This window comes from Dama dama, chromosome 11 (genome assembly GCF_033118175.1).
Source record: "Dama dama isolate Ldn47 chromosome 11, ASM3311817v1, whole genome shotgun sequence".
In the NCBI taxonomy this organism is placed as follows: domain Eukaryota; kingdom Metazoa; phylum Chordata; class Mammalia; order Artiodactyla; family Cervidae; genus Dama; species Dama dama.
In genome coordinates this window covers 56,417,371-56,429,796 of record NC_083691.1, presented here as the reverse complement: position 1 = coordinate 56,429,796, position 12,426 = coordinate 56,417,371, and the positions used below count along the sequence as shown (strand labels likewise).

Below are 12,426 nucleotides of genomic sequence, written 5' to 3'. Positions count from 1 at the left end.
CCACGGCCATGGTTTTTTCCCTCTCAACTGTAAAACTCTGGCCTCATTATCCAAATAAAGTTCCTTAAACACTGTTATGTAATACTTTTTGAATATTCCTTACAGTGTTAAGCAGACCACTGGACACAATGGTAGTTAACATACACCAGTAATAAAGATATCTAAATCCAGTGTCTCAATTAAGACACTGCTTAAAGGTACGGACCTTAAAAATAATAAGTAAACCTTGTTTTACAGAGTTCAAAGCCCTCATACTATCTAATTTCCACAACCCATGACATAAGCTATCAGTCTACTGAAGAGGAAAGAGGTTAAGTGAGATTGTAGAAGCAGTGAGGGCTTTCCAGGTGGTGCTAGTGGTAAAGAATCCACTTGCCAATGCAGGAGACACAAGAGACGAGGGTTCCATCCTGGGTCGGCAAGATACCTGGAGAAGGAAATGGCAACCCACTCCACTACTCTTGGCTAGAGAATCCCAAGGACAGAGGAGCCTGATAGGCTGCAGTCCACGGGGTGTCAAAGAGCTGGATGCAACTGTGCACAGATGTGCACACGTGCACGCATACACACACAGAGGCAGCGAAGTGATAGAACAAGGACTCAAATCCAGATCTCCTGAGCTCAAGGACAAAACTTTATGTTCTTCTCCACAAGCACAGACACATCTTGTCTCCTCAACAAGCCTCTACCTTCCTGGCGGACTGAGGCCATGCATACCATGCTTCTTTTTTTAAAAGTCTCTCTTTGTCTCCTCCCAAACATCTTCGCGGACCAATAATAAGATATTAAATCTATATGGATTGAACAGATACAGCAAACTCATCAAAGAGAACATATTGTGCTCCAGGCCTCTTAGGTGGAGAAAGACTTGGCAAGAGAAGCCGTATGGATTTCCCAATGTTCCCAAAGAACCACTTTGAGCTCAGCCATACGATCACTAAACCCAAACAGAGTGGAAGCTTATTTCTAAAAGCCTCAAGTGCTGCCAGAGATTCTAGTCTCTTGCTCTCTGAGCCGTTAGACTAGCACGTAATCTAAGAAGGCCAGAAGAAATGCCCTGTTGAGAGTTATCACCTCCCCAGCATTCAACTTTGGGGAGTTACATGGAGTACCTCCATGCACAGGTCTCCAAGTACATAGCTTATGGCCAGGACTCCTCAAGTCTCCCCACAACTGCCTCTTGGGGTCATTTTCAAAGATTTTACAGATGATGAAGCAGGGCCCCAAATAAAAACAAGTAAGTTTCAATATCCCAAGTGAACAGCAGTCTGCCTAAAACACCACTTTCACTATGCTAACCACTAAGTGACTACAGCATGAAAACAACAGAAATTTCTCTATTAACTCTAGTAAGATAGTATCGCAGAAGTGCTGGCAAGTTTCCCCCTTACCGAGGTTATTACCCAGAATTAGAAACTACTCAGGAGGTAAGATAACCTTAGGAAAACCAATTTATTATACCAAGCATTAAAGTAATTTCAAATAAGTTCCCAAAGGTAACATGAATCAAGCTGTAGTCTCAGAGTCTACACATGAAGTCATACCATCAACTCAGGGTTTGAATTATCTGAATGTTACAGTTAGAAGTCAAGGCGAAAGCTGAGAAATAAAGATTGGGCTAATCAAGAAACCATCTCAAAGAATACTGTTATCGATGTAACTTGCAGCTGGCTCAGCTACAGTGGGCATCTATCACTTCTGTCTGGCGCAAGTCTTCCTTTCTAGAACGCTCTCCTTACTTTGAGCAACAGCGGGTCCCATGGTCATGAATCTGACAATAGGGAAGCACAGCCCAAGGTGGCTAATGGACTCCACCCAGCAGCCCGTAATTGATCTGAACTAGGACAATAAAAACAGAAAACAGGCATGTCCCTGTCTCTGGGATTACAAGCAGTACAAGAATGACGCGAGTCCATGGGCCATCTTTGCTTCCACATGGAAAAAGCTCTGCTGAGGATGAAGCCAACCATGGAGGAAAGCATAGCCAAGGGAGAGACAGAACAAAACCAGTCCTCATGACACCCTCTGTGCCCCAGGAGCCACTGGCCTAAACTCAGCCTTTTTAGTTATGAAGTCAACAAATTCCATTTTAATTAAAACCATTCTGCCACCTGCAACCAAAAGGATCCTGAGTGATACAGCAGTCTGAATGAGTAAGGTGCCAAATGACAGAGTTAGCTCCTAAATGAACCTGGAAAGGAATGGCTGACAAAGTTAAATCTGCTTCTAAACCCAACTGGCAACACCAACGCTAGCCTATTATTATTATGATTCTCACCATCTATAAAACAGCACAAGTAGATCGGTGACTGGTCTATTCTCTTCTTTGAGTTTTTAAACAATGGCTATTGTTAATTCATACAAACTTTTTTGACCTACTTATCTTGCTACTTTCCAGATTAGATGCTAAATGCAGATACCAAATTTTATTCAAAACTTGAACAGCGTTATGCTTTCAAGAGTGTCTTGTACTTAGCAAAAAGTTTAGTTAACAAATGGGGTCACCAAGCTATGCAGCCTACTCAAAGTACACCAAAGAATAAGGATGACTAAGTAAGACAAACCGCTAGTCCACCAAACCCTGATCCTTTTACAACTAGTTCAACACAGACACTCAACACTGGTAGACGCTGAAAAGCAGAGAATCTGCATATACAAATAAACTTACTTTTCAATATATATATGTAATACATACAATTCAAATTCTAGAATGTAAAGTTAGTTATACCTAACATGTAACCCTGGACCTCTGGTTTTTTTGTCTACTGACCCAATACTACATCACAAAAATTAGTTTAAAATGTGACCATCTAATTTGCTTTTCCTTTCATGTTTAATTGTTTACTTCTCATTTATCACTCTCAAATTAAAAAAACAAAAAAGAGGCAATTCTGCAATTAGTAACTAAATTCTCTTTGATTCACCAGAGAGATAAAGGTAGAAGATCATACTGTAAGTGTTAGACCACACAGAAACACACAGAGTTTTAGCTGATAATATATATTGACTGCACCCACAAATGAAACAATCTCTACCAACTTGCAAATTGTGATAATACAATACTAAGCATAAATCACAGTATGTAGAACTACATGTCCAATGCCTTAGAGAAAAAATAAACAGTGATAAATTATCATTTCCCTGAATCTTCTTAAAATTTTTTCTGGAAACAGCCAAATCTTTGGCTGCAAGATGGACAACTAGGTGGTCTGAGAATAAGAAGGACTGAGAGGGAGATTTTTTTACTGGATATCCTTTTTATCATTTGAATTTATACCATTTAAATGTATTATCTACTCAAAAAAAATACCATTTTAAATTTAGAAAATTCCTTGACAATCTCTTTCAGAAACCATATTCAAACTCCCTTTAATAACAACCCCCAAATAACAATTTCATTAAATACTGTACATCCTTTACACTTACAAACACTGTAATTTTTTTCAAGTATAGTATATACATGTAATAAAACAGTTACCCAGTTGTTCCAGCCTAATTTTCTATCACCAAACATGAATTTAGAATATCAGCAATACATCATTTATGGTTCTTTTATGTTCTCCTTTCCACCACTGAAGTGCTAATGATTAACAAAATATAAATACACTTGCCCTCCCCCAAAAGTTAACAATAAGTAACCACAAGGCAAATCACCAAAATGTATCTAATACCACTTATCTGTTAATCAAGGGCTGTCCAAAGTGCGGTTCCCCTACCAATGATGTGAATGGTGACTTTAGCTGTATGTGAAGTATTTTAACATATTTAATATAAGGTTGATTATACCTAACATACCACATCTATGACTTCACAATTATTGCCCAGAATGAGGATAAATCTACTGAAGTGAAACTGTGAATCTACCTGAAAAATAAAAGTGTGCATGTGTGAGTGAAGTTTGAGAAGAACCAGGGCATCATTCAAATGAGATCAAGGGCAGAGTGAGAACAATCACCAACAGCATCAACTGTATTAAATCTTAGAGCAAACTTCACGCTCACAGGGAAACTCTCACTGGAAGGATGACTAAATGGCAACAGCGCTCTCCTCTTCCCTCAGTTAAGGAAATGCCATGTGGGGCAGTTTAGAGCAGATGAGCGAGGTCTTAGGGGAGATCAGGCGAGCCCCTTTGGGTAGAGTGCACGTCACCATCTGGAACAAGGGTGGTGTGAGTGGACCACAGTTGTCAATGGGTTTCCTTTGATGGTTGATCAGTTTCTACCACAAGCCATCCTAACCATCCTCACGTGGTATAGCTGTCTGCTCACAACTTTAGAAAAGAGAAATTTAAACATGAGAAAATGTAATTCAACCTCAAAAACTGACCTGACCCCCTGGCCCTCACTAAAGAACACTACTGAATCAGGCAGTCACTCACCAACAGTGTGACACAATGTTGGGGGATCTGTAGAGTCCTCAAGATTCTACTTTATTCATATCACATTCTTACAAGAATATCACCACAAATGAACCCAAAGAATGAGCTTATTATAATAAACCTAATTATAGAGGGTGCCAACTGGAGCCCCTCCACCAGGTCATGAGAAACCACCAGACCACTTGCCCAGACAGGCATATTCAGAGCTTTGAAAACTTCCTTTAAACTTGAAAATGGAGTTCCAATATGGAACTATATGGAGTTCAATCCATATAGCTTTAAGAGGGGTATACTTAAGACTCAGTGTAATACCCATATTGTCTGCAGAGAACTTTCGAAATCATCTGCTTTGAAAAATACCATCTCCCAGACACCAAGGCATGATATCTGTTATCATTATACAATAGAATATCATAAGAAAGAAGATTTTATTTTGAAAATTAGACCTAGTACTTGTGGTATTTATTTTTCTTTCATGTTTTATTGCTGCCTTTAGTCTCTTAGGGGCTTTCCTGGTGGCTCAGACAGTAAAGAATCTGCCTGCAATGCAGGAGACCAGGGTTCGATCCCTGGGTCTAGAAGATCCTCTGGAGAAGGGCATGGCAATGCACTCCAGTATTCCTGCCTGGAGAATTCCTTAGTCTCTTAATCCTATTCTTAAAGAATTAAAAAAAATCAAAGAGATTATCAATATAAAACTGCAATTTGTTAGATAAGAAGGTAAAAAATAGGCAGGAACGCCACAATTCACATCAGACTGTTTGAACAACACAGCAAACTCTGTGGCTAATACCCTCTGACCATAAATTCCTCGAAATGTCCCAAGCAAAGAGGTCTAAAACACATTCCTGCTTCAGCAAGTTCTCAAAATTATTTTATCCATCTGGAATGGGCCCCAAACCCCCTAAAACGAAGTTCAAATCACATTCGCCTTCAGTTAATACACTCTCTCTCTCATGGAAGAAAGGAATTTTTTTAATAGTTTCTATCTTCTCTCTCTCTCAAACTCTGCAAGCCCTTAACATTCAACCTGTTCCCTTAAAATGAAATCATTCCTTCCACCTCTCCAAGTCTACACCCTTCAGCTACTCCTACCTTTTTCAGTCTTTGCATGTGAAGCATGTCCAACCCTTGGGACCCTATGGACTTTAGCCCACCAAGCTCCTTGGATTCTCCAGTCAAGAATACTGGAGTGGGTTGCCACACCCTTCTCCAGGGGATGTTCCTGGCTCGGGGATCGAACTTGCGGCTCTTGTGTCTTCTGCATTGGCTGGCAGAAGCCACTAGCGCCACCTGGGAAGTCCCTTTTCAGTCTTTAACCACACAAAAAGATTGCCTCTCCAGATAAGGGGCAGAGGGGACACGCCTTCAGCCCCCTTACTTAAGCAGCCACTCTCACCTCAATCTGTATTATTTTTCTTAACTCCTAGGCATCTAGTATAACAATTCTATGAAACTGCTTGCAAACAGGGTCACTGACTCCCAATAGCCAAACACCAGCTGACCAACCTCTCTAAGCCTGTCCGTTCTGTTTCTGCTGGCACCTCCAGGACTTCCGCTCTTCAAGGGGAGTTCAAGGCTGTGGTTAGACCCTACTGTCTTTCTTCTGGGCAACCTAATGATCTCCTGCACTCTCCTTTGTAGAAGGACACCAGGACACCATCTTAAACCTTAAGTTGCTCCCAAACTCCATCAACACATCTTCAGCCAACAGGAAACATGATGCCCCTGACTATCTTCATTGGCTCTTCAGTTCCTCACTTGTCCCTAACCAAGTTCACCAGAGCCTCCCCCAGGAGTCCCATCCTACCCCACATCTACCTCCCCCTTGCAGGCAGCTGTTTAGGCCTGCTCATGTTTCCATATTCATATTTCAAGTTCTAACCCCATTATCGGAGAAGGAAATGGCAACCCACTCCAGTGTTCTTGCCTGGAGAATCCCAGGGATGGGGTAGCACAGAGTCGGACACGACTGAAGTGACTTAGCAGTAGCAGCAGCAGTAACTCCACTATGGTCATTGAGTTTGCTTTTTTCCTGGAGTTCACAGTGACTGCCATGTCCAGGATGAGATGCTGTTATAAGACTCCCTCACCATGGATGCGGCTTCCCAGGTGGCTCAGTGGTAAAGAAGCCACCTGCCAGTGCAGGAGACGTGAGTTCAATCCCTGGGTCGGAAAGATTCCCTAGAGGAGGAAATCGCAACCGACTCCATTACTCTTGCCTGGAAAATTCTCCATGGACAAAGGAGACTGGTGGGCTACAGTCCATGGAGGCACAGAGTCATACATGACTGAGCACGCACCCAGGCACCATGGATGAGCACTAACTCTCGGCTGAAAGCAGTCTGGGAAAGCAAAGTGTACAGGAAGGAAGGAGAAGTGGACAGAAGTTCAGCCAGCGCCACTGTCCTCAACCACACTTGCTCCAGGGTCCACATGCGACCCCAGCTACCAAACCTTCCTTATCAAAAATTTCTGTTCAACCTCTGAGTTGAGCAGGGCCCCCAAACTCCCCAACATAATCCATTCCATGAAGTCCATTATTTCTTGCTCAGAAGGAATCATCACTACAGATATTTTAACCTAAAGAATACCAGACTTTTTATGTTATTTAAATAACCCAAAACCAAAGAATCCCACCCAGCTTCCACAAGTTAACTGCAGCTAAGTATCTTCCCCCAGGGCCTAGAGCTATAATAATAGAGAAGAAACACCTATTGAAAACCTGCTTTCTGAAAGGAAAACAAGTAAAAACTTGACCAGGTAACGCACTAACAAACAACTTGCTCCACAATGGGTTTCTGGGGAGGTTGCCTCCTGTCTCATCGCAGGCTGCAACTGGGAGACCTTAATAGTTTGATTTAGCTAGTTTCTTAGGAATCACATCAGTGCCGCTGCGGAGTTGAAAGGCAGGCTTCTTCTACAGAGAGTCAAATTAGGGAGTTGAAGCAGCGGCTGTTTTGTTAACTCACAGCTAAGAATAACATGCGAGTTTCTAATTTTAAAAAAATGAAGAAAGACGAGGAAAGTCAGTCCCTGGCTAAATGTTTGGGGCGAGGAGGAGGAGGGGTGGGGTCCTCTGCACTGACCCTCTCTTCGCCCGGATCCTCGGGCCCAAGGCAATTAACTAGGGGCGCCCACCCCAGGAGGGAAGCAGTTTGCAGGTGCGACGAGCCGGCCCGGCTCCCGGGTTCAACCCTGGATGAAACCCGTGGCTCCAGAATTGGTTTCCAGATGGGTTCGCGCTCACTTTTAATTAACAACGAGGTCGGGGTAGGTTCGAGACAGATCGTGGGGAGAGGAGGAGGAAAAGTCACAGGGGCCTGGGGATCTCGGCGCCCCGGGGAAGGCCGGTCTGGCCGCCCGGAGGCATCCTCCTGGCCCGCCTGGGCCCGAGGGGCTCGGGGTGGCTGGGCCCGGTCCCGGGCGACCACCCGGGCCGCCTTACCGTGGCTCTGCAGGATCTCGTGCTTGAGGCCGCCCGTGTAGTCGATGAGCTCCTCCAGGCCGCGCTCGCACAGTTGCCCATAGCCCGAGAACTTATGCAGCACCTTCTCCAGCTCGCGCTCCACCGTCACGCACTGATCCATCCCGGAGGCGGCGGTGGCGGTGGTCGGCTCCCCGGCTCCCGAGTGTCCGCAGCCGTTCGGCCCGGGCCCGGCCGAGGCCGCGTCCTGCTCCTCGTCCCCCAGGCGGGCGGCGCAAGAGGCCGAGGCGGCGGAGGCGCTAGCCCCGGCGCCTGAGGAGCCTCGAGAAGCCCGCGCCCGCCTGCCCCATTGCGCCCCGGCCCCGGCGCGTGGCCGCTGCTCTCGCTCGCTGGTCCCACCCGGCCCTGCGCCCCGGCTTCCCCGCTCGCCGCGTTCGGCTCCCCGCCGCGGCGCCGCCGATTGTTTTTGTTTTCACGGGAACGGACCGATGACCTGGTTCTCCCGGGCGGCACCAAGCGCCACAGACCCGAGGGGGGCAACCACCCCAGCTAGAGAAGGAGGCGCCGCGGGCCGTACCAAGCGCACCGTCGAGGGGGGTCAGCCCGGCGAGCGCGAGCAAAAGAACGCATCCGCTCGCGCCGGGGCTCTAAAGGTGTGGGCCGTACCACGCGGGAGGCGTGCGAGGGAGCGGGAGAGGGTGGAGCCAGCGCCTAATTGGTCCAAGGAGCTAAATTGGGAACTTTAGAGACAGCCCTAGAGCTCCGAGAGCTCTACAACTACGCGCTCCGTAAACAAGTGGGTGGAAACCGGTTCTAACGACTCCGCCCAGAAACGGGGAAAACGAACCAATGGGCGCCGGGAACACGTAAGGACCCAACGTCCTCCAATCCCTGGCCGAGGCGTAACCCTTCAGCCAATCCGGGACTAAGGGCCAAACCAATAGACTCGTTGTTGGAGGGGGTGACTTGGAGAGCATCCCGGGAAGCTAGGCGCTTTGGGGAAGCCATGAGGGAAAACAGGGCAGAAATAAAGAGGTCTATTTCCTGTAGGACTAAGCCCTAGCCTTGTATTATTTCCTCTCCCCATCACTCAAGGGGGTACGGTCGTTCCGAAGTTTTGGAAGACGGATTCGCCGCCCCGGGGCGGGGGGGGAAATCCAGCCAGGCCGGACGGGGTGGGAGGTGCTACGGGCGAGGGTCTCTAACGAGAATGAAAGGCGGCCGTGGTTGTAGGGCAGGAGAGGGGGGTGTCTGGTGGTCGGGCGCAGTCCGCGGTGCTCCCTCGACTCTTGCAACCCTAGGAGGTCACACGCCTCGCCCCCCACTCCCCCCGCAGGCCTCGCCCCTTTGGCCCCTGGGCCTGGAGCCTCTCCTGACCGGTTGCTTCACCCCGCGTGTAAGACGTGTAGCTTCGCGGAGAGGAAACTCGAGTCGGAGGTTGGGGGAGTCTGGCCCCTGCCTCTTCGGCGCCTTATTCCATTGAATAGATTGGAGTTACCCCTTTGCGTAAATCCTTCCCTGACTTGGCGATAGTGCCTCCAACCTTGGCCTAGACCTACTCGCTGACTGAACTGCAGCTGAGGACGAGCCAAGCTGCTTCTTGCCTCGGGGCCCCTATACTTGCATTTTCTTTGGCCTGGAAAACTCTTCTACCTTCTCATCCTAAAATTAGCTCCCTTGTCCCACTGAGGGTCCTCCCCAGACCGCACTACTGTTTTCTCTACCCGCCAGCACTCCCTCCATTGCTACGTCATTTATTGTAATACCAATTGTATTATTAGTTTTATTCTTTGCGCACCATTATTAAAATCTGAAATAATCTGATTCAATTACTTTTTTTTTTAACATAGGTGAGCCTTTATTCGTATTGAATGGCTTATTCTTTTTCATTTTTATTTAGTATATTATCATTTTAGCAAAAGCAGCAGCATTTTAACAACTTAAAATGTTTGTTATTCCGAAGGTTAGGTGACATAATAATTTCTTTAATCTGAAAATTAAACTCTTTTTGAGAGTTGGAAACTTTTAATTCAGACAATCAACTAATAAGTACCGATTCCCGGAATTGTTCCAGTTGTAGAAGGGAAAAAATGCTCACAGCGTGATTTTATTTTTAGTACTGATGTTGGGGAATAATTTATATCCCATTGGTTCTCAAGTAAAGAATGCGAAATGAAATAAAAAAGACCTTTTCCTAGTTTTATTCGTTTACTTTTCTGTCTGTAGCTCTTCAATAAATTTCCAGTAAGGCAGCCCCTTGCTTGTGTTTTCTGTGCTGGAAACAGTGCCTGGAGACATGATGTGCTATCTTCTTTTTTTAATTTAGGTAAAATCTCATTGAGCCTCAATTTCCTTTTTTTATAATTCGGAAGTAATTAGGATTAATAATACTTAACTCCATTGTTAGGAAAGTTAAGTGAGATAATTTATGAAAACACCCAGAAAGCAGCACATGATAACCACATGATGAATGGTGGTGGTGTTTGTTACTATTGATGTCAGTTCCCAGGAATAAATCAAGAGAGGGCAGTTTAGTCAGGGAATCATGTTGATCTTGCACCCAATCCTTTATTTCTTGGTGATTCTCAAGGGCAGCCCCAACTATGGCTGTTACATACTTCCTTTCTCTTCCCTCCCTTGCCCATTTTCCTTTCTCTCTTTCTTGGCAGGTGACCCTGAGTCCTGCTTCACTGAGAATCCTCTCCTCAAAATATGTCTATTGATACCATCCATTTTGTGAACTGTTGTCAAGTATCAGAAGGAAGAAGAGTCCCTTCTCCCTTCCTAAGCTGTCACCTGACCTGGTAATATAGGGGGAACCTTCATTTAAGCCTTCTCAATCTGTTTCCCTTTTCCTCAGTTCTTTCAAGGCCAAACTGCCCAAACAAATCCTCTACATGTGTTCCTCCTGTTTCTCCAAGGATCACCTTAATAAGCTCAGTCATCCTTTTCTCACTCTTGTTTCCCTTGATCTCACTGCAACACATGAAAATTACGACTCACTATCACCTTTAAAGTCCTTCCTTGATCTCCAGGGCATTGCCATGGTATGGTTCAGTCACCCCTTCTCTCTTACTGGCTCTTCTTTCTCATTTAGCTAACTATATGGATGGGTGTTTGCCCCAGGTTCTGTTCTCAACCTTGTTTTCTCTCTACCTGCTGTCCTGTGAGAGCACATTAAAATTAAAATTTTCCTGATCTGTTCTCATAAACTAGCTGCACATTCCCCCCAACTAGCAAGACATCATCATCCAGGGAACTCGTTACCTCCAACGAACATGTCAAAAACGGAATCCATATTTCCCTTCCAAAACTGACTCTCCTCCTCTTGACTCTTCATTTTTTGTCAGCATTACCATTAATTTCCCATGTTCCTATGCCACCTCACCATCTTCATCTTTAACTTACCTCTGTGTGTGTGTGTGTGTGTGTGTGTGTGTGTGTGTGTGTGTGTGCTCAATTGCCCAGTCATGTCCAACTCCTTGCGACCCCATGGACTGCAACCCACCAGGGTCCTCTGGCCATGGGGTTTCCCAGGCAAGAATACTGAAGTGGGTTGCCATTACCTACCCCAGGGAACTTCCTGACAAGGGACTGAATCCATGTCTCTTGCATCTCTTGCATTGGCAGGCAGATACTTTACACTGCACCACCTGGGAAGCCGTTAACTTACCTCTAGGGTTCTTGAAAACCTTTCCCCCATCAGATTCCTTGATTCCATTGACCTGTTTCCATTGCCACCTATATCCTTCTCTGCCAGGGTCCAGCCTCGGCAGGGTCCAGGGGGTACCCTCAGGATGAACGGCGTCGGCAAGAGAAGACACGTGAGACCAGCCTTGATAGGGCCAAGTCTGCGAGGGAGAGAGAGAGAGAGAGAGAGTGACCAGACTGGGGGTGTGCAGCAGAGTCTGGCAATGCTTTATTTTTTACCGTAGCTTTTATACCCTAAGTTAGTACATTTCTGAGGGGAAGATAGTTTAACATTACATCAGCTTGTTCTTCACGAAACCAGGGTGTTTTCTGCATACTTCTTAGTTTATGAGGGTCTTGTACATTATCTTCTGGCCTTGGGGCCTATTAACATTTTATGCAAGTCAGGTGAATGTAAACCTATTTTCTGTTTCTATGGTGACCTTAACTGAAAGGTAGCAATCTCATAGGGCAACAGTACAGAGTAGAAGTATAAACTCGTTAACACAAAAATTAATCCTTCTGCAGAAGTTGTCAGTTGAGTTTATCTAAGAAGTTTACTCCACACTAACTCTGCGACTTTGGTGAGGCAGCCCCTGCCTAGCACTCCTGACTAACAATTAACAACCGTTTCACTGTTACCACACTAGGGCTAAGCTCTTATTTTTCTAGATGTAACTATGTTAACAATGGTTTCCACAGCACAACCTTAGCACATTAAAAGCAAAAACACAGCAAGCAAAACAGCAAGCAAACATCAACCCAATAACCACCTTTAGAATAATTTTTCTTATGTTTTCTAATAGGACTCCTTCACCCCTCAAAAAGGCTCTATGTCTATTAGGGCTTTTATATAATCAGTCTTTATGTTATTTTATGATTAGGGTATTATAAGCAATCATGCACATTAGTACCAAGAGCATAAACACAT

The 12,426-nt window shown here is 45.3% G+C and overlaps 1 protein-coding gene across 1 annotated transcript in view; it reads right to left on the bottom strand.

The window, feature by feature from the left end:
- RMND5A (required for meiotic nuclear division 5 homolog A) overlaps nucleotides 1–8,116 on the bottom strand; it is a 61,038-nt gene extending 52,922 nt beyond the window's left edge. Inside the window, exon 1 of the mRNA XM_061155296.1 lies at nucleotides 7,827–8,116. Coding sequence (XP_061011279.1) covers nucleotides 7,827–7,968 — 142 coding nt within the window. The 5' untranslated portion in view covers nucleotides 7,969–8,116. The remainder of the gene's footprint in view (nucleotides 1–7,826) is intronic.
- Nucleotides 8,117–12,426: the final 4,310 nt, after the last annotated feature.